Source organism: Amphiura filiformis, chromosome 1 (genome assembly GCF_039555335.1).
Source record: "Amphiura filiformis chromosome 1, Afil_fr2py, whole genome shotgun sequence".
Taxonomy (NCBI): Eukaryota; Metazoa; Echinodermata; class Ophiuroidea; order Amphilepidida; family Amphiuridae; genus Amphiura; species Amphiura filiformis.
Genome location: NC_092628.1, coordinates 85,314,561 through 85,340,832, shown reverse-complemented (window position 1 = coordinate 85,340,832; position 26,272 = coordinate 85,314,561). Strand labels below are relative to the sequence as shown.

At 36.7% G+C, this 26,272-nt stretch overlaps 1 protein-coding gene across 1 annotated transcript; it reads right to left on the bottom strand.

Annotated features, from left to right (window-relative positions):
* Positions 1–3,445: 3,445 nt before the first annotated feature.
* LOC140155438 (adhesion G protein-coupled receptor B1-like) lies at positions 3,446–25,293 on the bottom strand. Its single transcript, XM_072178294.1, has 18 exons — positions 25,028–25,293; positions 24,088–24,198; positions 23,471–23,710; positions 22,633–22,797; positions 20,485–20,646; positions 16,585–16,782; positions 15,878–15,973; positions 15,540–15,758; positions 15,228–15,377; positions 14,775–14,930; positions 14,413–14,529; positions 13,654–13,769; positions 13,001–13,150; positions 12,323–12,520; positions 11,483–11,624; positions 8,336–8,547; positions 7,146–7,289; positions 3,446–5,589 (listed from the first exon to the last, which is right to left on the bottom strand). Exons 1-18 carry the CDS (start codon positions 25,089–25,091, stop codon positions 5,356–5,358), a joined length of 2,874 nt encoding a protein of 957 aa, XP_072034395.1. The 5' UTR covers positions 25,092–25,293; the 3' UTR covers positions 3,446–5,355.
* Between the last annotated feature and the right edge of the window lie 979 nt (positions 25,294–26,272).

The following is a 26,272-nucleotide window of genomic DNA, read 5'->3' as shown; positions in this document are numbered from 1 at the left end:
ATTCTAAAAATTTGTATAAACACACACAAAAATGTTAAGCTACATCCAATGCACCAACATTTCACTCGCTGCGATATTTGATTACTGAGAAAACTCTGTTTTAGAGAACAACGTCTTTTATACGTTTTTATACGTGTCTTTGTGTAACCTTAACTGCACATCATATATAACGATTCGTGATACCCAATCGTGCTAAAGTTTATATGGTTTAGGAAGCAGAGAATTTTTTTTCAACTTTATATACACCAAAATATTTTCTGAATTAATAAAAATTAACACTGAATTGATGGTGAAACCTTTATGTAAATTTGACATAGGTCCCCACAAAAGATTACTGTTTCGTCTTTATGGGGATCTAATCTTTTAATATCTGAAAGAAACTTTTGGGACATATGTGGACTTTTCCTATAAATTGCAAATATTCTGACCGTCTTACAAGAAAAATGGTAGGTTGACTAGGCTCCCTACATTGCCTCATTTCAAATATTTAGTTTTAGTTTTGGTTTTGGTTTTGGTCACGTGGTTTCCTATTGTCCTGCCTCCTAACCACTTGAATCATAAGATATCGAACTCATTGTTTCTACCTTTTGTTTAAAACCGAACATTTGTGTCAGTCAGTTTCGGTTTTGGTTTCAGTTTCTTATAAGTGGTGTGAATCGTACAATTATTTGATTTGAAGTTACCTACTCTTAAGTATACAAAAGAAATGTTTAAATTTCGCAGTGCAATATTCACGAGGAGAGAAATCGAGCATGGTAATCTACATTGAAAGACGTGGTTTACAAAACCGAATAAGCCTGGGCTAATTCACCTGTGAAAAAATATAGCCCATCGAAATATTTACATTCGACATTACAAAAGGGGCCACTATTGTAATTGTATAGGTGCTATAAACAAAATCGATTCATTTCCTTAATCCCATGTACCAGAATCGATGGAAGGCCATTATATGACCTCTAATAACCTAATGACTTTTACTGAAGCAAGAGGGGAAAAGAGATTGTGTGGTGTGTGTGTGTGGGGGGGGGGGGTGGTTGGAGGGCAAGGGGGATATGGGCCGGGAGAGAGAGAAACAGATGAGAGAGCATTGGAAGTGAAAGAGAAGGGGAGGAGAGCTCGAGATGAAGATATCGAATGTAGGGGAGGAGGAGGGGAAAGGGGTAATTTAGGAAAGAGGTGGTTATATAGGAGGGAGCCCCCTCTTAAAGAGGTATGGGTTGTGCTTCCCGGGGATAATAAACTAATTCATAATCAAATCATCTCCATGCATCGTTTATGTTTCATACAAACAAACAAATCCCCCACCCCGCCCCATCCTTTAATATACGCGCATGTATATAATTTCTAGGCCTAGAACTCGTGAGTGTAATATGCCACCTACCTTCGACAGAGAGCATCAACTGTTGTCCGCGGATAGATTTCCGATATCAATCATGATAATAATTATGTTAGCACAATAGGCTATTGTATACTTCTGGTTATATACCCTATACTGTGTCCTCCCAGCATAATAGTGTTATGATTGTAGACCAGATCAGCTCTACTTTTTAATCCCTTGATTTTTGGTTTCTGAACAAAAGAGAAACCAAAACTAAATATTTGAAATGAGGGATTGCAACCGACACGATGTCCTGGCACGAAATCAAAATCGATTTATGTATTGTTTATGTATCATAGGCCCCTCGTATTGTCGGTATGCGCTTGAGAATTCAACAATATTAATAATGGTAGCTCTATTATAATACACATTAATGTTTTAAAGCAGATATGGTACGTTTTCTGTCTTTGCTTGTCACGTGGTATGTTGAAGTAATGAAGCTGCGATTATATGTCCAAATGTCCAACAAGTCAGGTGGCCGAGCGATCTAAGGCGCTGGTAATATAACGATACTGTAAACAAGATAGCGGCGCAGCGCATTATGTTAGGGAAATGTGGCTGGGAGAATTTATGTATGACGAAGAGAGGAGTGGTGTGACACACATGGGTTTTGATGTTCAATGACCAGATTGTTTCTTACAACATGAGATCAAATAAATTAGGTGGATTTTATGTTACATTTTGACCAATCTTCGAGTTATTTCAAACATAGACTCTGGGAAAAGAATGTTACAAACTGATTCTCGGAAAAGAATTGAATGACCATGGTTGCTGTAAATTGATTGATTGATTGATTGATTGATTGATTGATTGATTGATTGATTGCTATTTACAAATTCATCAATACAGATATGGGTGGTTGGCACAATGAAATACTTAGCATAGGTAGTGTAGTTAGAACAACAGTATACGATACTAATTTGATGCTCTGGCGATTTCACAGAAAAAGTATTTCTAGTACAATATATCAATTTCTAAGCACTCTTTTAGCAAGCCTTGGTTCATTGAATTTACAACGTTATGAGATACTAAGCAAAAACAGCCATTTTGGCAAATAATTTACTATTTAGGAATAAGTGGTCATTGCTCATTACTTTGATGCTTTTGCCATTAATGATATAAAATTTGAAAAATAATGTAAGGATCATCCTTCAAATCGACTCTTTTAAGAGTCGATTTGAAGATGATCCTTACATTATTTTTCAAATTTTATATCATTAAAAACCCCTCATATTGGTCAAAAATCGTGCATGAATGGCTCGTTTTCGCCACGATCAATTTTTACGCCGTCTTCGGAAGCGATTTTTTTTTTCGATTATAATTATAATTTTAATTTTAATGTATACCTTTATACAAAGTTGGGTGGGGATTTTTTTTACTCATCAGTGAGGTGAATTTTTTTTGCCCTCACCAATATGGCGGCCAAGTGGTTTCAGTTTTTCGGTCGCCGCCCGCTATCCATGTATAGAGGTCAGTGGTCGAACTCTAGCTGAGTCATTTGAACTCCAAGAAAGGCTCTTCATACGCAAATGAACAAACACAAAGGAGAGTAGTCTCCTCGGTGGCCAGTTTGGTTCCGAGGGAGCGGAAGCAAACTGGCTGCGGAGGAGAATAAATGACGGGGTCATTCTTAGAATGCTGCCCTCATTCGTTAACCTTCGACGAAGCATACAAATATATGCGAAGTGTGGGCGAGTGATGAAGTTAGTCTAGGGTCATTCTGCCATGCAAATAATTTATTTTTACCCGCCTGAGTATACGTATAGTTGCATGTATATTTTTATAAACAAGTATACCAGTTCATATTTACCGAAGCGCGGCGAGGCGTAAGACCAAGATATACCAGCAGAGTTGACGTTACTTATGAGACAATTCATAATAGGAGGCCGGTCGAGTGCAGATCCGTGGGAACACGCTTTTCAATAAATGCTAACCTCATCGTGACATCATCCAATCAGCAAAGTTCATTTCCCATTGAAAAAGCGTTATCCGACGGATCTGCAGTCGACCATTCTGTAGATTTGATTAACGTTAATGGTCGTTAGGTGGTTGTGTTTGGAGACAGGGTTAATTTCGTAAACGTTTGTGTATTTTGGTTTACCATGTACATAATACATACTAAAGATTCCCTATCAAAATTTTTAATAAACTTTTTTTTTCTATTGGTACATATAGTCAGGTACATACAGCTTCAACTATCGAATCACAACAGTAATGTTGATAATCCCTAGTATTGGACAAAATCATTTACTTGCATTTACAATGACTGAAACCTAAAGAGCTCTTGGCAGATTTCCCAATCCCAAATGCATAGTTACCAATCATTTTCATACATCTATTAGCTTGTCCACCAACATCAGCGGTTATTGTTTTCTCAACTCATTCTGTTCATTTGTCCATTGTGAAGATAGAAGAGGAATCGGATTATACCGTAAAGACATGTAGTAAGGTCATACTTAGGTTTTCATAACCCCGAGAGCAGTAGAATAATTGGGATAATATTGGTTTTCTGAGATACTTGGAAAAAATTAGGTCCTATGTCCATGCCTAGATAGTAGAAACTATGTTTTTCATTTTTGACCCCTGTAAGCCATAATGGATTTACCCTCTCTTGGAATTAGCCCACACTTTTTGGGAGAGACATGAAAAACAGAACCCTAAATATATTTTAGAATGTAAAGAAACCTTTAATCGTTAGCTTTAATAAACCAAAACAATTGCGACTGAAAAAGGTCACGATTCCCACAAGTGGTACCTCATCGACTCTACGATCTCAATTGACATAGGTCTGTTTATTTGCATACTTAGTACAGGCACATTCGTTTTACCACAGACCCTGGAAGATATTTAATAAACATTTGGTCACAATTTATCAATATGATAAATTATTTCAATCGGCTCACAATTTTTGAAGAGATGCCCTTTTAAAGAAATGTACCCGTTTTTCACTCTGTCTACGGATGAGGTTTGGCTACATCAAATATTAACATGAAACACACGGTTAATGACATGGAAAAATAATAGCATATGGCTTTGGAACACATTCACTATGATCGAGGATCACCAGCTAGCCTCTAACATCTTCGCAACCGTATTACTGCTGCCGATTCGCAGGTATCCTGCCTACAAGGAGGGTACGCAACGTAATTGATGCAATGAGGACCAGGGCTGAAGTCTGTATTCGTCAAGGAGGCAACCAGGTAGAGGGTAGAGCAGCACAGTAAACTCACTTCAGAAGAACCAAAGACAAAAAAACCTCTCTTTTCCGAGCTACCTTATATCCATTGAGGAATGTTTTATATTTATTCATGGTACGTGTACTCCTACGTGAGTGAAAAACGGGTACATTTCAGAAATAGGAGAAAAAGAAGGGGGCAACGAGGGTTCTGTGGTGTGTGTGGTGGTTTTTATTTTGGGGGGAGGGGACACCCTGTATGACCTTACTAATGAATATAAATTTCTTTTTTCTAATATGAAAACCAGTGGTTTTTTTTCAACGGGAATAAGCAAACTATGATGCAATTTTATCGGTTTCGCTGTCGAGCAATGATTAAAGGAGGAAAAAGGAAACTGATAAAATTGCATCATAGATAACTAGAATGTTCTCTCTTAATAACGTTCTTTCTCTAAAAATTTTAATGTATAGAATAATAATACCCGTTTTGTAAGGTATAATAGATGTAACTTTAAAGTAGTTTTTAAAATGAGTAATAAATATACGGTAGTTAACGTAATTGCTGCGTATGCATATAAATTGTATAATATTATGTACAATTGTATTGATATCGACACTCTTTGTGGAAAACCTTTACTAACCCCAATATATAAAAATAAATATAAAAGTAAATGTGAATTTTAATTTGCAGATGAATCCTAAACAAACATTGAATTAGCAATAACAGTTTTCTTTCACACCAGCAGTAATATCCTGCAGTGTTAATTTCTGTTGTCACACATTTACTAATCTGGTTTCTTCTTTAAAATCTGGGATAGCCTCTTGCGATAACACGTTCTTTTTCAAAGGGTCTTCTATTTCTGCTGTGGCACATCCTTGTATTTTCTCTGCGAACCACTCTACGTTGTCCACGGAAGTACCAAACGTAAAAACATGCAAGTAGTACAAGAACCAACCCAAGTACAGCTAGGCATGAGATAACAATGACGAGGATTACCCAATTAAAACCTCCTGTCGTTGTGTCACTATAGATATCCTGAAAGTTAAAATATGATATTAGAGTTAATGTAGAACTTCCATGTTGCGATTTCAATAGAAAAAGAGGAAGTAATTTTGAAACAAGTTCTTAGGTATTCTAAAAACACCACCGTCCCACTACGGACACATAAACTGGCCAAAAGTATTACAATATCTCTGAAAAAAGAATGATGCGGCAAATTATAAGTTGAACATTAATCAAATATCCTATCAGTTTCACATTAATTACTTGATGATAATGTTCTTTGCATGAAATAAGTCAGATTAGGCTAATCAATGGGATCGAAGGTATATTACTGTGCTGGAAATGGCGGAAACACGAAAATCCGCCTGAATGCAGAGACCAAAAAACTGTAGTCAACAAACCGTCCAGTTGCCTTTGGCTTAATTCATTTTTGCAAAGCATTGTGAAAATGATGGTGAAACAATAATTCATGGAAGTGTCGGTTGGTCAATATTACCAGCCTTAGAAGACAGTGTCCTTCAAGGTATTGGGGTAAAAGAAACGTGGCTACCCCATAGGGTACCGGGCGGGTGACCTTGATTCACACCAAACCATTGTCTTGTGTGTTCCTTATTTCTTTAAATGTCATTATATTCTTTACGGAGTAACTACTTGACATTATTATTGCAATTGAAATTCCTGAGTGCCCCAACCTTTTCAGGACGTCGACCATCTTTGGCTTTTCATGATTTCAGTGCAACCTTCTTTCGCAACCATGTTTCTGATACCTTGCAGAAACCGATAAGCCTTTTTGAAATATGGCGGGCACAAAAGGAGAGGGCGTACTTTGAAGTGAGTAAACTTTTGTCAGATGAGAAGCATACAAAGATTACTCACTTCAAAGTACGCCCTCTCCTTTTGTGCCCGCCATATTTCAAAAAGGCTTATTAGATCATTTGGCGATCATTCTAAAGGCATCTAGACATTTTGTGATTCAAGTTTCTTCGTCTGTGTATTCAAACGGATTTCAATTATTCCGCCATTGGAAACACTAGAATATGCGCATATTATGTCATCACAGGTGACACCTTCTATCACATTGATAAGCTGGATCTTACTTATTTCATGAAAAGAACATTGCCATCTAGTATGTAATGTGAAAGATATTAGATGAATGTTCAACTAACAGTGTGCCGAATTATTCTTTTGCAGCGATGTTCAAGTACTGAAAAGAAAAAGAGCAAGGTACACCAATTTAGTGTTAGATGTTGAAGTACTTTTTGGCCAGTATGTGTACAAGTCGTGTGGTCTTCATGGGTAGGTGTTCGACGTCCTCAAATGAACGGAAAACTGCCATACCACTTTTAAAAAGGGATAATACGTTTGTATTTGAGGAATTGGAACTTTATTTTAAAATGAAGTTCCAATTCCTCAAATACAAACGTATTATCCCTTTTTTTTATCTCTTTCAAACATCTTTTTTAAACGCCTGTTGAATATAATAAAAACTGGTGCTCATGTTCGAAAACCCTGTCTATTATACGATCACTACATTTCACATTAGTTGAAACTATTATCATAAATTCATGAAAAACTTACAGACTACTTACCATGAGAACAGCAAAACTGGTGAGATGATCACAATCACATATTCTCTGCCAATTTGGTGTTTCACCGAGGTATCTGCATCCTTCACTCGACCAATCATTACGAGTACAATCCCAATACACACATTGTGTATTGTTAGCATGAATCTATAGGGGAATCAAAAATGGTTAATACTTCGTTACTGCAATATTGACTTCCTGGTAGCTCTTACTTTTACACAATAATTTTTAAGCCATTATTAGAAGATGTTGTTGTTGTTGGTGGTGGTGTGGTTGTACGTTTACCTCTACTACCACCCCTATTCTTCACTACTATACTATAGTTCATCTCACCTTAAAGAGGAAGCCCCACCAGAGCAGTTCTTCTGGGGTGAACTAAACCTGTCTGGTTATCAAATTAATCAGTGACAAGGTTATCTCTGAATTTGACAGGTGCTAATTGATGCAATAACATTAAAACATCAATTAGCACCTGACAAATTCAGAGATAACTTTGTCACTGATTAATTTTATAACCAGGCAGGTTTGGTTCACCCCAGAAGAACTGCTCTGGCGGGGCTTCCTCTTTAAGATTGATAGTGACATCTCTGTATGTTAGAGAACGTTTAATACAATTGTGCCGCCTTTAAACGCGAGCGTATCATGCTGTGAGAACGGTACACTCGTTTCAAGGCTACGCAAGCTAAACACGCAGTGACGTCACTAATAACACTGGAGGTAAGAATAACTATATGTGACGTGTCATGTCAAAAGGAGACACTTTTGGGCAGGTTATCAATTTTGAGGTTTTTACATATCTTAAATATAGAGATATTTTGCTCCACAACGCCGTTTTCCCCAATAAAATTGGACATTCCTAAGCGAAGATATTGAGTTTGTAAGTTATGGTATTATAAAATTGGAAATTGAGATATCTGCATTTAAAAATATTATTTCCAATGTTGAGAGTAGGAATTACCTTGAAAAATGTCTCAAAAAATACAAGATGCCAGTTATATTCCGGTCTGAAACTTTCAGACAATATTTTTAACATTAATAAAATCACAAATTTGCAACAAACATAAATTGTGAAAAAATCACCACTGGGCAGATTTTTGGCTATTTCTCCATTTACGATCCTGCCCAAAAGTGTCTCCTTTTGACATGACACGTCACATATTATTTTGATATCTGACAGGTGAATAGAACACTACCTCAAGCGGAGTGAACAGTAATCTAACTGGTTCTTGCAAACCCCGGACCTCTTGGTCTCCGACAGTTACAGAAATAACAGGTGAATTAACCACTCTGTTATAAAGATTTTGGGCTTCATTTGTGGTCTGAATAGTCGAAGATGGTAAGAGCTTATCACCGGCAAATACGTCAAGTACAACTCGAGCACCATTTGGATATCGATCGCAGATTTCTAAAACAAAAATTATAGGACAGGAACGGCAAACTGATGAAAAGTAATGTTTTAACCGTACCTATATAATATAATATAATATAATATAATATAATATAATATAATATAATATAATATAATATAATACTATTATTAGGTATGTCACAGTGGCTGCACAATAATTCTGTCATACTGTGCACGCATACATAACAGTGAATCAAAAAGCGCGCGGATCAAAGTTGGCCAATTTTTGAAAACATACATGTCATAAAACGATTTCCTCGTTATGTTTCATTGATCACAATAAGTTGTCTTTTTAATATATGGTAGGTGAAACATTTCCTAAATCACTATCAACTCCGCCGAAATTAAACACTGCCTAGTTTAAGAGTTAAGACCTGTTTTGTGAATTTTTTTAGATCGTCCATAAATCAATAAATATAGGTCTCTCGAAATAGAGGACCTAGTACCACCGGTCTGAAATACCAGTGTTTCTTATCATGTATTTTTTTTCCTTGGACAATGAGTGAAACACTTCCCTATACCAATTGAAAACTCGGTGCACTTAGGCAATTAACTGCAGTTTCTTTATTCAACATCACAGCAGGTTCATATTTGACAAAATCATGCTGTATGAATAAAACATAAATAAAACATTGAAAAAAGTAAAAATTACATATGCCTAATTAACATAAGAATGGCATAAATATATAATTAGATGTAATTAGCTAATTTGCATAATTAATGACTTTTTGTGTATTTTTTGTTACCAAATGAAAGAACTTTGGGTACTTCTGTGTGCAAAAAAAACCGCATCCTCATATCATGTACGGTTCTCTGTTGGCATTATTTTTGCATATTAATTAGCTGGACCTAGTCATTTTTTAAGCTTTTATTTGTCTGCAGATTGGTCAAAATGGCTAAAATTGTATATTTGGTGGATTTATTACATTTATTCAAGGAGAGATTTTTTAATCTTGTTTTCTTTAACGAAGTCCGGAAAGATATGCAATTAATCTGTGATACTTAAATCAATGCTACCTTTTCAAGTATGTGTCCGAATAAGCATTACAAATCCCAAAATTACCATTTTGCCATTTATAGCAATTTGTGGCAGGTTTTCACCCGATTTCCGGGTATCTTCAAGTTGATGTTACATCACTTTGCATTATCCGATTTCAATTCTGTTTTTTGTTTTTTGAAGCATTCATAACGATGATTCAATTAAAAGCGTCAAATAACATGTTTCTGCTGCGCTTATTTTTGGGGTGATATACCTACTATTATATTGTAACACACGCTGTGTTAATCTAATTCAGTTGATTACGTTTTAGGCACAACGCCTTAATTATAAATATTGGTATATGAATGCCACAAACATAAGAAAAACAGCCAGCTATTTAAAAAAAAAAAGGCTAAATACCATAATTATAGGCAGAGCAATAAAAAAAATTTAAATGCTTTGGTTTACACCATGCTACATTTACTGATCAGTTCACTTCTCTTTTTAGCATTTAGCAGATCATTGTGATTTATTTGTTTTTCACACAGCACAAGGGGACAATTAGAAGAAAAGAAACGAGAAAAGAAAAATAAAAATCACGCGGTATAGAATATATGTAATTTTCATGCTCAGGTCGGGGTGTGACTACAATGTACAAAATACGATGTATACCGCCCGGCACCCCCCCCCCCCCCCACACTGCAATCAAAACCACTCTGCAATCCCTTTTATTCCTTCAGTTGTCCACGCGAAAGTAGGATTTTCAGCCGTTATTTCTGATTTATTAAATAATCTTATGCCTATTTTTTTTTCGATTGAAAATTGTACGCCTACTTCAAACATAGCTGATAAAATGATAAACAAATCACCTGACCGTTCCAAATCCGCTTTCTCCCCTGTATGCGCACTCTGTCAGAACGATGTCAGTTTCTATTGGCGTTACCCGGATAATTTCTCCGCCATTATCCTACCAAAAGTAGGATAATTTCCCCGGAAAACTCTCCCCGCTATTATCCGGAGAATAGCGGAGAAGGTCAGTTTCTATTGGGTACAATTAATCTCTTAGCCGGTTTTTTTCCGGATAATGTCCCCAATAGAATCAAACTAATCAAGAAGCAATTTCCTAGAGGAGGTATTAAAACTGCACTAAACCTTCAATAAAAAACAATACGAAGGTATAAAAATTTGGATGCGAAATTTGGACAGCATAATGAAATCTCGCAATGCGCGAATCAGATGCAAGGTAAATAAATCGCCTTTTAACAGAAGAAAGGAAAATTGGCTCCTCAATTGTAAATTCTTGTAGATCAGTGGTCTACATAGCTACTGTCAAATCTGGTCTTACGGAGAACACTTTCAAGGAAAGGTTTAACAACCATTCTAATCCAAAAACAATCAAAGAAAAAAACCTAGTTGTCCAAATATGTGTGGGGCTTGAAACAAAAGTGGGGCGAACTTGACATGCAATGGGACATGTTACGCAAATCCATCAATTCCAATATAGAGTCTGGGATTTGAAACCTATGTTTAAAAGATGTGCAATCTTCATGATCTTGTGTGAAAAACAGATTAACCACAAAAATGGTCTGCTTTTAAAAGAAGTGAAATTGTATCCTTTGGACGGCGCTCAATGAACGATACAGTAATGAAGCTCCCCATTTCACCTCTTTTGTTTGTCCGTTTTATTTCTGCTTTAACCTGGGACACTCAATCAGTTGAAAACACAATTATTAATCATCTGTTCTTGCTTGAGGCCCAGGGTAGAGAAAAACAAGTGAGATAAATCGCCTTGCCCAAGTGCACAACACGATGGCACCGCCGGGGCTCGAACTCGCAATCCTCCGATTGTGAGGCAGAGCCCGTACCCCAAAACTGTGTAGTGACTATACTATAAGCATGGTGCAAAACCATTGTATTTTGGTGATAGGAATACTGCAGTTTACATAAACTCACCAGGTGGAACTTCAATTTCAGCATCTATAGACGTTGAACTTTGTCGTACTCGTGTTAACAAATCATTCGCAGAAATCCCTGGACCACGGGAAGAGGCGACGTATAACCCTCTACAGAGTTCGTCATTAGAAGCCCAATAAACCTGTAATTAAATACATGCATGTAAAAATAGCCATAAAATGTCAAGTTTTTATACATCAGATTTTGTCTACCTGCCTCAGCCTTTGCAAGTAGCCTACGGTATGTTATGAAGCTGTAAATTACATACTACAGGTTGCTCGACGTCATCGTTACCGGCATTGAGACACATAAAAAGCCCTAATAAAAAGGAGATCAAGATTCTTTTTCCAGAGGATATATCTGATATTAACATCTCTGATAAGGGAGAGCGTGGCACAGTGGCTATAGGGGCTCACTTCTATGTTACATGAGGTCCTGATTATCAGTTGCGGTGATTGTATATATTGGCTTTGAAAAGTCCGAATATGATACAGCTGTAAATTAAATACCCAGTTCCGTTCTCTCCGTGTTGAATTCTGGAACCATGAGAATACCTCGGACGCTGGGTCCAGTGTACAGCTAGAGAAATACCTGATAGAGTGTAGTCAGTTTCGTAGCCTGTATAACCTTCATTGTTGCAATAAAGCTCTGTTGTTCTTGTTTAAATTTCTTAAGATTGGGCTCTCCTGGACTATTTGAACCTTGAAATTTATTTTACTATTGTACTTTTCGCAGTCTTTCCTTAAAACAAATGATAAATCTTTTGCTAAAGAAGCCAATCTCAATATAAAAGATCAACACATTTCCATGGGGATAAAACCACGTTAAATTACAACTCACTTCGGCAGCTATGTTATCTGTAACTCTACGGTACGGCAAATCCCCGATATATTGGCGTTCAACTTCCACTACTTTGAGTTGCTTCTCAAGTAGCTTCATAGCATCACTAGTCGGTGGACTGGTTCCCTGCCCAGCCATTAAATCATCTGCATTAACTAGACACAGTTTGTCTACAACGTCAATTACCTTATCGGTTACCTAGTAAAAATAAAATAAAACCAAGTACAGAATTTAAGTAGCTTATAACTAAATATTGTTTTCATTCATAGCCTCAAATTACGTTCTATACTAACAGTGTTTTATTATTATTATTATTGTTATTATTATTATTATTATTATTATTATTATTATTATTATTATTATTATTATTATCAACAAATTATCATAGACACAAGCGGATATATAATTCTCATGAGGTAGAATAATTCACCCAAACTAGGATAGTACATGTGCATGTATCTCATACTCGTGAATTTGGGATCCTGGTTATTCTGTCCTCTGGAGTGCTACATCCCCGTGTTAACAATGCTGTTTGTTCCGTAGAGAACAGGGAATATGCTCTCATGATTAAAAATACGGGCTGCTGTGCTCATTGTTATATCAGTCTGGTTATCTGGTAATGTTAACAAAACCAAATCAAAGATCAAAAACTTGGGCTTTAACTATTGTAAGTCATACCTCTCTATCGGGAAGTTGTAAGTCAACCACATCTTCAATAATATCGATGACGTTTGAAACACATTCAGCGTTTACATCATTTGGTCGATCTGTAAGAAGGTTGCAGATGTCGTCTAATGTTGCCTCTGCGTTGTCTGATGTTATGGGCCGCTATTGAATTTATATAGCAAGAGGACGAGTCGTTATTGGACTTTTAATTTGACTTAAAAGTGAATTTAACATATATAGTGATGCCAAGATACAATGAAGACTAAAATAGTCCAATATACTATATTATAGTTATTGGTATTGGTTTGTTGCCGGTGACGACGACGACGACGACGACGACGACGACGATGACGATGATGATGATGATGATGATGATGATGATGATGATGATGATATCGTATATGCTACAAACAACCTGTTCTTCAAGAAAACAAAACAATTAGTATATGGATGCTCCTTTGCTGTGAATGTTTACAATGCTTTATGAAGTCTACCAACACGGATGAACTTTCATGCTAGTATGGCAATTGTTCTCATTTTCTCAAACGAGCGATATGCAGGTGATAATGCTTGCATCTTTTAATTTTATTTCGTTGTACACTCAGTATTGAAAATGATTGGGTTCGATTTCCTATAGAAAATGCAAGATATCAATGGTAACTCACTCCCAAAATAACATTTAATTTTTGCTTCGTTGTTTTATCTCCACCGCAGTCGACGATCCACTCCCAAAATGTTCGCCCATTCCTTTGTACACACGTCGCTCTTCCAATTGGACTCCCTACAGAAAGGATGTTAGATATAAAGATAATTGATTTCAATGTGTTATTAACAAAGAGCTTCTTATGTATCTATTAAACTGGTTTTGTTTTCACGACCGATTACATTGTAGATCTCAGCAATGTTAACTAATGGTGAAGCAACTGTTGTTCACCATATCGTGGTAAATTCATTGGATTGTGCCAGTTTCTAGGTATTTGCAATCTGGGGCGGCAGTCATTAAGGTTCCTTGCTGAATACGCTGTCCCCTGGTACATGGTGAAATTGGTCGATGTAATGTTCAGTTTTGTCATTCATAAGCTTGTAGTTACAGCAAAAATAATTAAGGTATAGGTCAGATTATAGTCAATAGGAGACTCAGACTCAGGTTGAACACAATATGCACACATAAAAATGTGAAAATATAGAAATAATGCAGTAAAAATACGCCCTTCTGAAGTTGTAATGCAATGAGGTTATTAACTACATTAGTTAACATTCCAAACGTTGCAAAATGACAAGTGTCGGGAATGGTGTAGTTTGGGAGTGACGAATCTATGAAGGTCGGTTTCAACTTCCTTCAAGAAACAAAATCGGGGTTATAACCCTCGGAATAATAACACTGGGTTGAGTCTTGAGGATGGGGGATAATAGCATATTCTTACCTTCGTTTCGAGTGTACCATGGACAAACTGCCCCAGATAAGTAAGTACTTCCAACTTGACCGTCGGGTGCTCTAAGACGTCCGTAAGGTGTAACCTCTACATCACTTGAACACGTCACTATAAATAATAGAATGGTCACTTTTGTTAATTGATCCGACTTTCTGGACTGCAAATCATCAGGACAACACTACCTATTTTGGATATATTAGGAAGGGAAGATATAATTGAAACTCATATTAAATTAGACCTTTTTGACAATATTTCCACTCCAATTGGCACACATTTCTCTATGACCAGGTTTTAGCTTCTTTTCCTGCATGACCAGGTTGGAATCCAAGGACAAGAAAGTCTAATAAACATACTTGGGCAAGCCTGTCTATTACATCGCTCGCTCATTGTGTTGGATCCTTGACATGAATTCTCTGTGCCAAAATTGTTACAGGTTCGTGTTCGTATTCGAGATCCAAAGCTACCACATGTCGACGAGCATCCACTCCATTGTCCCCAGTCATTCCACTCTGTGAAAATGAGATGGTATTATGATAAATAACAGACACAGTAATAGCATTAATCATTGCATACAAATCTTTTGTGATTTTAATGACTACCTTCGTGAACATGGTGAAGAACCAATAGCTAACTTGAATAGTTATATAGCAATAGCGGACATTCGGAGACATGCAACGTAGTTCATTCGTTTATATTTTTGGATATTTATTTCAAAAACAAAGTACGTGTGTGTAATATTCTTATTGTATAGATAGGCTTATATAAATGAATTATATAAATCACGACACCCTTTCTCTAATAATTACCTGGACAAACAACTTGAGTATAACAAATCTGACTTTGTGTGTTATCTCCTATGCAATCTTCAGATGACCCAACGCATGTTCGAGTTCGAGTCTCAGCACCAATACCGCAAGTTGTACTGCAACCACTCCATTCTTCCCAGGAAGTCCAGGCTGTAATTGATTTAAAGAGGTATGAATTAGTGGCGCAGAGTAAAGTATATAGACATTATTATATCGTTCATTCCACATGAGCTCTATTGAGTATGTTTTTCATTGTATAATGTAAACCGGCGCTGTTATGATATTTGGCCTTATATTGAAAACACCCTTTACCTGGTGGAATACCCTCATCATCATCCTCAATAGTTATCTCCAGATCCCCTGTGGTTCCAACGGTTCCATCTGAGTGATCATACAATATCAACGAAGCTAAGACATTTGGTTCAGGGATATTGTCATCTATCACAAAGATTTGAATTTCGACTACACTGATACCAGCAAGAAACGTGATCTGGTTTGCGTTCAGTTGTAGGTCTCCGGTGCTTCTGATACCTATACGAAACACATTATTAATATTGTATTAGGTTCATCAGTTAAATATAAGCATGGTATTATGTACTACAAATTTCACCTGAAACATGTTCAGGTTTTGTTTACAAGTAAACGCTTACCTACTGTTGCACGATTTGCAAATGATGTTCGTTGAACCCCAACAAAGAACGATCCAATGCTTTCCACCGTCTTGTAGGTTGGTTGTTGAAAGAACACTAACGTAAACAATGAGGAATAAAAGTTCATACGTTAATTGTACAAATTGTTTAAGGATTCGGATAGCAACGTTTGCACAGTATTTTTATGGGACATATGAGAGCAGACACACCAAATTGTATTCTGAATACGAGGAATGCCCTTCTGATATCAAATAAGTTAGATTTTTTTTAATTCGCGATATAATGCATACAAATTTTATGGCAAATTATTAAAAATTTATATTTTGACATTCAACAGTCCTCGAAGTAAACTTTATAAATTTTATGATATGTACATAAAGTGTATGTAGCTGTGAGGAAAAGCCGTCCATCATTTTAAAATTTTGACCTTTCGTATTGAATATATACATTTTGTCCCATAGTTGTAAGACTATTCATGCCTTCAAGGTGAAATAAACCTACTCATGTTACTGTCTGGCCTGCTGTCTGTCTGCAGTTTTCCTGGGAAACAGGCATTTCCAATTTGGGCCTTTAAGAAAACGTTTGGACCAAAACCAAAACGCGTAGGCCCTTATAGTATGTTTATTACGTTTGAACAACATTAATTGCGCTTGCTGGGAATGTGATCTCCTCATCTATACAGTAAACCGATATGTTAGTATATTTACCTTCGTTCTGGCAACTGAGTTGTGTATTACAATCTCTCGTTTCTTGTGAAGATCCTGGTGAACACGTCACATCATCTTGTAGGTTTGTATCTAGGCCTATACAATCTCGTGAACGGGTTTGACTTCCACCCTGGCTTCCACCACCACAGATCACGGTACATGTAGAATACTGACCCCACTGGCCCCAAACTGGTACATCTGAAAATAAGACCCAGAGTGTCCAAATAGACTTGTTTATTCTTTGGGACTAGAGAAACAACATGTGATTATTAAAACTTGATTAAAGCATTTAAAAACTTTAATCCCCTTGTGTGACCTCAATAACTCAATTTCCTCAAGGGTGCAGTGGCGTAGCGACGGGGGGCAGAAGGGGCCACGTGCTCACGTGCCCCAGATAAGAGACGTAAACTCAGATATGGCAGTCTAAACCCCAGATAAGGCGCCGTCTGGGGTTTACTTCTCTCATCTTAGGTTTATGTTCCTTATTTAGGGTTAAGGCGCCTTATTGGGGGTTGGGACTGCTTTACCTGAGGTGTAGGTCCCTTATCTGGGGTTAACCCAGCAAACACAAAACGTTTTGGACATCATTCGCAAAAGGTTATAAAAGGTTGTCAGAAAACGTCTAAATGTCGGGTTATATAAAGGGTACATTAATGGTATAAAACGTTTTCATAACATTAAATAACATTTGTTGGTAATTTACTGCACAGCAAACACAAATGTTTTACAGAAAACATTTAAATGTCGGGTTATATAAAGGGTATAAAAACGTTTTAATAACATTCCAAATACATTTTTGAAAACTTGGTACAAATCATTCTAAACAGAATGTTATTTTGGGGTTGAAAAAATATTTTGCAAAAAATGTTTGCCCAAAATATTTACAATAACGTTTTTAAAATGTTTTCACGACCTTTATATAACCCGACATTTAAATGTTATTAAAACGTTTTGTAAAAGCATTTTAAGAACATTTCTGTGTTTGCAAATATTTTAACATAATGTTATTAAAGTGTTGACAAAATATTTGGCCAAAAATGTTTGCAAAAATAGTTTACAATGACATTTCGAAAACATTAAAAAATGTTTTTGTAGTATGTTTTCATACAAAACGTTTTAAAACGATTTCATGACCTTTATATAACCCGACATTTTAATGTTATTAAAACGTTTTTACCTAAACCAAAACCCAAAATATAACTTATTTAAAATGTTTTCAAAACGTTTTTGTGTTTGCTGGGAAGGCGCCTTAACTGGGGTTTAGACTGTCATATCTGAGTTTACGTCTCTTATCTGGGGTTAAGGCGCCTTATCTTGGGTTTAGATGCCTTATCTGAGGTTTACGACCCTTATCTGGGGTTAACGACCCTTATCTAGAGTTAAGGCACCTTATGTGGGGTTTAGATGCATTATCTTGGGTTTATGTTCCTCATTTAGGGTTACGGCGCCTTATTTAGGGTTTGGACTGCTTTATCGGGGGTCTACATCCCTTATCTGGGGTTACGGCGCATTATCTGGGGTTTAGATGCCTTTTCTGGGTTTAGACTGCGATATGCTAAGGTTAAGGCATCTTAGCCACAGGTAAGGAACGTAAACCCAGGATAAGGCGCCTTATCCCTAGATAAGGGATGTAAACCCAAGATAAGGCAGTTTAAACCCCATATAAGGGACATGAACCCCAGATAAGGCGGAAATGACACACTTATGCTTCTGCTCTCATTCAAAAATCACATTTACGCTCTACCAAATGGGGGCCATCTTGGATTTCTGGGCAAAAATTATGTTATAATGTCAAATTAATGTCAGATTCGGATTTCTTGGGGTCGAATTACCGGAAAAAGTGTCTTTGTACACGATTTTAGGTACTCTGGTTCCAAACCTATTTTTTCAAGATGGCGCGGCGGCCACCATCTTGGATTTCTGGGTAAAATGAGGTCGCAATGTCAAAGTAATGTCAAATTTGAAATCCTTGTTGTCGACTTATCCAAAAAAAGTGTCTTTGTACACGATTTTAGGTCCTCTGGTTCAAAACTAAATTTTTCAAGATGGTGCTGGCCACCATCTTGGATTTCTGGGTGAAAATGATGCCGTAACGTCAAACTATTTTATGTCAGAATCGGAATCCTTGTACTCGACATATCCGAAAAAGTGTCTTTGTGCATGATTATAGGTGCTCTGGTTCAAAACTTAAATTTTCAAAATGGTGGCGGCGGCCATTTTGGATTTTGGCCTCTAACTAAAAATGCCGGGATTTTCGCGAGGGACATGGAGGCTATTTGTTTTCTAAATGGTCCATAGAAGTCGAATCAATCGTCAAACCTTACTAGCCAGAGAGTGGTCACCAAATTTAAGTTTTTGACCTAACTACATACATAGCGGATCTAAGCTTAGAACAAAAACACGGTTTGGTATAAAACACGTAGTAATTGACACAAACAAAGTGTAAAAGAAAATAGAACTTGAAGATTGCAAGCATTAAACCCTCTTCCATCCTTATAAAACAAGCACATATCAACATCCATTTTACTGAAATATTTAAGGAGTCGGTCACCCAACTTTGCACAGTATTTTTTGTGGGACCTGAGAGCACATCAGACCAGATGAAGAGATCGCTCGAACATATAATCCGATTACCCACAGTTAACCTCCAATCACTTTTCTTTGTTTGGGGTACTTAAAACACCACTTGAAACTTCCTTTGTGGTAATCTGTTTATCCGCCACACGCTCGACTGATTCGGTAGTTCTCTTAGTGGAAAAAATATTCCACACACGGAAGTACATCTTTAAATTCCCAATTCGCAGTCAAATCATGCTTTTTTTTCTTTAAAAATAATAATAATAACTGAAGGGTGACCATGATTTTTAAACGAATGAAAAAGCATTATATATATTGCAACTCCCATTAAAAATATCAAAAGTTTTGTTAAGTTATGGAAAGTCAAGCATAATTAATTTTCCGGTGAAATTAATATAAGGTCAAAGGAAACGAAATTTAAATGATAACCATTTGAATATTTGCGGCAGTTTACGGAAACTTAAAACTAGTGTAATCAGTAATTCAAACTCGTGTCAGTTTCTCCATATACTCCCGTTTGCGTTTTGTGTCCAAACGTGTCCAAAAATGCTATTTGGTTCCAAAATGAGGGTCTTTTTCACAGGGATCTCGGGTCAAACTTAGCAGTCGGTCATGCCAAACAATACAGAAATTATATTTCGCGGTCAACTGACGTAACAAATTGATATCCGGGCATGCGCCGTTTAGAGCTAGACAGTTGTGACTCGCAAAGCCACTTATCGTATTAGTTTATCAATCGGATTAGATCATTGTTTCCATCAATAGGCGGATGCATACATTATTTATTACCTCCTCTTTTATCATCTTCTCTGATCAGACACACCAAATTGCATTCTGAATACGAAAAATGTCCTTCTGATATTAAATAAATTTAAGATTTTTTTGAAATTCGCTTTTGACATTTAACAGTCCTGGAAGTAAACTTTATAAATCTAATGATATGTACTTTAAAAAGCGTTTAGGTGTTTCGGGGGGGGGGGTGTATATCTTCAACACGAAAGGTTGACATTTCATATGATGGACGGCTATCACGGCTTTTCATCCCAGCTACATAAAATGTAACTTAGTACAAAAAACATTGATATCAGAAGAACATTTATCGTATTCTAAATGCAATTTGGTGTGTTTGATGTACTCTCAGGCAGCACTAAAAATACGTGAAAACGTAGGTATCCGAGCCCTTAATTGATAAAAATAAAGACATGTATAACCAGTTTTCTTCACTTAGGTTGAGGCAGAACCTTTGGAATGACTATCGTATTTTTTATAGACATCATCATTATTACATACCATGCAGTACATGGTGGCATATAGCCTACTTACCAGTACATGATATCTGCGCAGTACAATCGGCTGTAGCCTCGGAATCTCCTAAACATGTAGTGTCATCTGAAAGATCGGGATCGTCACAAGTACGGGTTCGAGTCCTCGAACCACTCCCGCAGGTCACAGAACATTCTGAATATGGGCTCCAAGAACTCCACGCTGTGTGAAAATATTCCAATGTCTACAAATCAGGCCTACTCACTTGGCACAAAACAAAAGTGCTGACATTTACAGATTTAAATGATTTTAGGTATAATCAAAAACTGAATTAAAAAGACTAGTTTGCGTCTGACGTCATCTGTCAATTTCTGAACGCGCCGGTAAAACAGCGTGCCTTATGGTTACACTTGCACCTTCAAATATACAAGCAAATGTTAGGTCTTAGTAATGGGAAACTTTCTTTCCTGAAGGCACCATGTCAACAAAGCTTAGAAACGTTACTTTTTGTCATGCAAAAGTACCGGAATCTTTCGCCATTTTCTGTGATTATATTTCTCCGGTCGGCACCAGATAAATCAAGCTTCCATCACTAACCAGGGTCTGGAGTTTGATTGACGTCAGACGCGAACTAGTCTTTTTTATTCTGTCTCAATAAGTTTACCCGCTTGATGATTTTCTTTTCTTTTTTTGTTGGAATGTGTGTGCAGGGGTGGGAGTATATTGAGTGTGGTGTTCGTAAAAATGGTAAAGGTGTGCTGATTTTGAGTACATTAATATAACTAACAGGGCACTATTTGTAAATTCTTAAACATACCGAACCACTTTACTTTTTCCAAAACCCTTTTTGATACAACTTTCTCTTTCATGTCTTGGAAAAAAGAACAGTAATTAGCTGGACGCTAACACCCCGCCGCCAACGGCCAATACGCGCTAGCGATCAAGAAACCAACACGGGGAGCCCTGAAATATTTTGGCCTTGGTAAGAGAGATTCGCTGGCTGATTTTGTCATGAAATAGCAAGATATCGGGAGGGTCATCATGGTCATTATCCCAAATAACCGGTTGTACATGAAGATTGATTATTAAAGTATGAATTTCTGCAGTTGATTCTTGTATTGAACTCTTATTATGACTCTGAGGGCCAATTTTTGGACAATTTTAAGAATTGATGACGTCACAGTTTTAAGTATTATTTTTTACCCGGGGAACCCACGCAGATATATATGAGCTACGTATCCGCTTTTAATAAAAACGTGGAAAAGGATCGGATATTTGCCATCGCACGTCGTTTTGGGTATAAGGGGTAAAATGTGCACTGTTTTTACATTAATGGTATGGTTTTGGAACAACGCTCATCACCATTTGTGCCTAGGGTAATGTTTATGGACATTCATTTAACAGTCCCAATTTTTTTAAATAGATTTCACCCCAGGAGCGGCGTTCTACAATCCGCCTCATTATAATTTTTACATGCTACACCACAACACCTTGTGACTTTGTATATCGTCACTCTTGAGATACTTTGATACTTTAACACGTAAACACGAAAATGTCTCAAATAATTCCAAAAGTGTATGTATGTATCAAGCAATATTTTATCTGTCTAAATCCGTTGAGGTGCGACAGTGCACCTCATTGTAACTTTGTAAGTACTATTTTTTGAATTTTTTGTATAAATAACGCACGATATGTTATTATATGTACTGAAATTCCCCTATGCTAAGCAAGTAAGCGTGGTGTAATGGATTGTAGCAATGCCTGCAACGCCGGTGGATACGCTTTTCTTCACATTCATTTTGAATCCAAAATTATTTATTTTCATGTAAAAATATTTATATTGCAATGGGAAATATATGTTGTGCTTTTTTTTCTGTAACGGGGCCAATAGAGCTATAAACGCACCTCGGCTGGGGGAAAAATAATTGCGTCCAACGTCCAGACAGTGTTGCCGTCATATTGTCTGTTTACGCTATTGGCTGTTGCCGCATTAAATGACGTCGGCCACCATCGTCTGGTCTCACCACTTCTCAAACTTCGCTGCAAAATGATGCCTACCAAACCTAATACCCTTGAACATAGGCGCCATGGCTACAGAGCTATGCGCTCTGTAGCCAGGCGCACCTATACACCGTAACCCCAAACCACCCCTGCTCACGTCATCACAGCCCCAAAAACCATTGCACATCTGGATTCAAGATATTATACCTGGGCACGATATCTGGGCAGTACAGCTGGCTGTCTCCATTGAATCTCCAACACAGTCTGGATTGTCGTCGAATGTGATAGGATCGATACAGACGCGGATTCTGCTCCTTGTACCACTTCCACAGGTCACAGAACATTCTGAATATTGACTCCAAGAACTCCACACTACGTTAAAGAAGCATCAATATTTATGTTTGTGAGTTTGTAATTGGTCAATTAATGCAAAAAAGTTGACTGGGCGACAACTAAATTGTTCACTCTCAAAATCACAGTTCTTTTTTCACTCTAAAAAGAGTTATTACCATCCCTTGATAGAGTGGTGTTTACACTCTTTTACATTTTATTATACACTCTTAAAAGGTGTAAAATGGCATAATTTGTGGCCAAAGTGGCTTTTTTTTCAGTCGGTGCATATTTGACCCCGTATTTTTAAGGATGTTTAGTCCTATTAAGCATTGCATTTTACCAGCTCGTTTTTCCTTATATGGTGTAACCTTAAATAAATTGTTATGGACATATCAAATCTAAATTCGAATTGACAACATCCACTTAAAATACTCACGTTGACTTACAAAATTCGAAGAAAAAAACTTTAAAGTTACATTAAATGTTTCGGATTTCTTTTTAAACATAGAAATTATAGAAAACAGTGGAAGAAGTACATCCAAGTGCAAAAGGTAAGTTCAAACAAAATGTATAAATATGCACCAGAAACTTCGCACTGTATGCTTGATAGTTGTGGTGTTACGTTATTTTGCACGAATATTTGGAAAGTTTGAAAACATTTGCCCATTGTCTCTGAACACTCAGATTATTGTTCCTCTAGCCTAATTATTACCGTTGGGTTTATCGTCATCTTTTATAGTTACATTGGTAGTTCGTACGTCTCCAAATGTTCCGGGTAAACCGCTGTCCAATCGCGCGGCGAACAAGGTTAATGTACCTACAATGTCGGCATTTACAACCTGGTTGTCGAAAATGTCGGCAATGGGAATGACCACTTCAGCTGTTTCTTCGTCAACCATAAATTTAGCCCAAAATGTACCAAGATTAGATATCGCTCCACCGCTGTATATATCTGAAAAATAAATACATGCAACAGTTAAATAATACCAACGCAACAGTTATCTCGGCTTGGTATCTCATGTGACGAACTAGCTTTAAAAAATGCATCAGTTAAAAGAATGAAAATCTCGGTCGATTGAAAGACAGACAGACAGACAGACAGACAGAAAGAACGAAAGAAAGAAAGAAAGCAAGAAAGCAAGAAAGAAAGAAAGAAAGAAAGAAAGAAAGAAAGAAAGAAAGAAAGAAAGAAAGAAAGAAAGAAAGAAAGAAAGAAAGAAAGAAAGAAAAAGAAAGAAAGAAAGAAAGAAAGAAAGAAAGAAAGAAAGAAAGAAAGAAAGAAAGAAAGAAAGAAAGAAAGAAAGAAAGAAAGAAAGAAAAAGAACTCACCTATTGTTGCACTGAATGGAGGGGTCCCATCACTAATTCGTTCAATTGTAACAACAAGCTGTGCAGCACTTTCCAATACCTCATATGAGGGTTCCTGAAAGTTGAAAACATCTTTAAAAAAAAACGATACAAAAATAAATATAAGTTAGTGCAATAGATCCAATACTTTACGTCATCAAAACACTGCCCTGTAAATTATTTGCCCACCCAGTAAATTATTTGCCCACCCAGTAAATTCAACTTATCCATTGCCCAAAAAAGTACCCACCAATAAATCATTTAGCCCACTAACAATTGGGCACCATTATAATAAATATTAACTAATACAGCTCTTAAGGGGCCTGGCAATTTCTTTTATACATTGAGCAGAAATGGGAGGATTCTACCATGTTTGCTGTGAATTTTTGCCTAGCAATATTGATCACAGGTGTACATCACCCGGGTTACATCAACAACCAAACTCTCTAGTTTTATATTTGAGCATAGTCTCATTTTAGGAATTCCAGTCAGAATTTTTGTCAGAACTGAAACGACAATGACAAGCTATGACAGTGTCGTGGTGTTTAACGTGTGACTTAGGGTACTTTTTTACAGCGTGTATATGGGGAGGGGGCTGTATGACATTTTACTAAAATTGTTGTATTGAAACTTAATTTGGGCCAGGGTACATTCAATGAATGAATGAATGAATGAATGAATGAATGAATGAATGAATGAATGAATGAGTGAATGAATGAATGAATGAATGAATGAATGAATGAATGAATGAATGAATATTGCGTATGTCATGTGTATGTCCAGTCCCATATTTTCAGGTAAGATCGTTATTGTTCGACTTCCACGTCCTTTGAAGATGTTGCAATATCACCAATCATGTCGCCAAAGAACACGTCCGCACAATATTTAGAATAGTAACATATTTTATCTTCAGTCTACTCACCTTGTGCAAACGCCAACTGCAAAGTAACGCAGGATAATGTCAGGAAATACAACAGTCGTTCCATCGTACTATCTGCTTCAAGATTATCTTCAGCTACGATTCCAGAATACTTCTGACAGTATAGAATCGTGCTTAAAATAATAAAGACAATTTCAAACTAAGCATATGTCAAGTCTTGCATCTTGAATACTTGCTGTACAGAGAAACTTCACAATTATGCAAAACACAATGTTTCAATGCACCAAAATGGATTCCTTCACGCCCCTGACCTGTTGCGGAACAGACACAGTGTTTTTTTTCCTCGATTCACTAATTTTACTGAATGTTTCAGGTTCAGGGTTATAATTATGTTTACCCTCAAGGTTATCCTAGCTTTATTAAAAATCACGACCGTATCTTTGCCTGCTTTTATTTTGCTGTTGAACTTACAAGCGTAAATTCACCCCTACTGGTAAATAAATGTTGGCATTTGTACAGCGCCTTTCACGTGTATCAAAGCGCTTTACATTTATTCCACTGTCGTTAGAATATATATATCAGTTGTCACACAATGCATCCTCATATCTTTGAGCGCTCAGTAAGTGATGCAGGATCCTGCAAAGCTTCAGAAGTATTATGCAATTTTCCATAAAAGCGTCAAATTTGGCTCAATTGTAGCTTTTGATGTGCTGAACAAATCTGGAGTAAGGGCCAAAAACTTTTTGCACCTTCTTGGTATTCAATTGTGCTAATTTCTCATCTTTTCATATCTGTTTATTGATAATACAAGTAGAAATCTTTTCTGATTATTCTAATATAGCAATTCTGGTTTATTTTCTTAAAGATGTCCGCCATTTTAAAATGGCCGCTGCCTTAGCTGAAAACAACAAATACATGTACATAAATAATACAGGCTATTCCTTTCACCTATTACTGGTACCTTGTATCAACAAGAAATATAATGCTTTAGCTGCAGAACAATTTTGGATATGGGGTAATCCATTTTTTTTAAATGGTTGCCACATTCATAGTGGCTACCGCCTTTGCTGGAAAACACCAAAAACACTTAAATAGTTTTGTTAGTTTTTAAAACCAATCAAAAATGTGAAATTTGTCTTGTTTGTAGCTTTGAATGATTTCATGAAACTTGATTTTATCCATGTATGTGTGTATTATATAGCACGTATTTGATATATGTTTATGTATCTTCAAACCTATATAGAGGTTATCCATGTTCTATACGCTGCATATCCTATCAACGACTGC

Coding starts and splice junctions, on each gene's coding strand:
- LOC140155438 (XM_072178294.1), bottom strand. CDS start 25,091: ATGGAACGACTGTTGTATTTCCTGACATTATCCTGCGTTACTTTGCAG. Junction 15,974..16,584: donor ACTCAGTTGCCAGAACGAAG/GTAAATATACTA, acceptor TGTTTACGTTAG/TGTTCTTTCAACAACCAACC. Junction 13,770..14,412: donor ATGGTACACTCGAAACGAAG/GTAAGAATATGC, acceptor TCCTTTCTGTAG/GGAGTCCAATTGGAAGAGCG.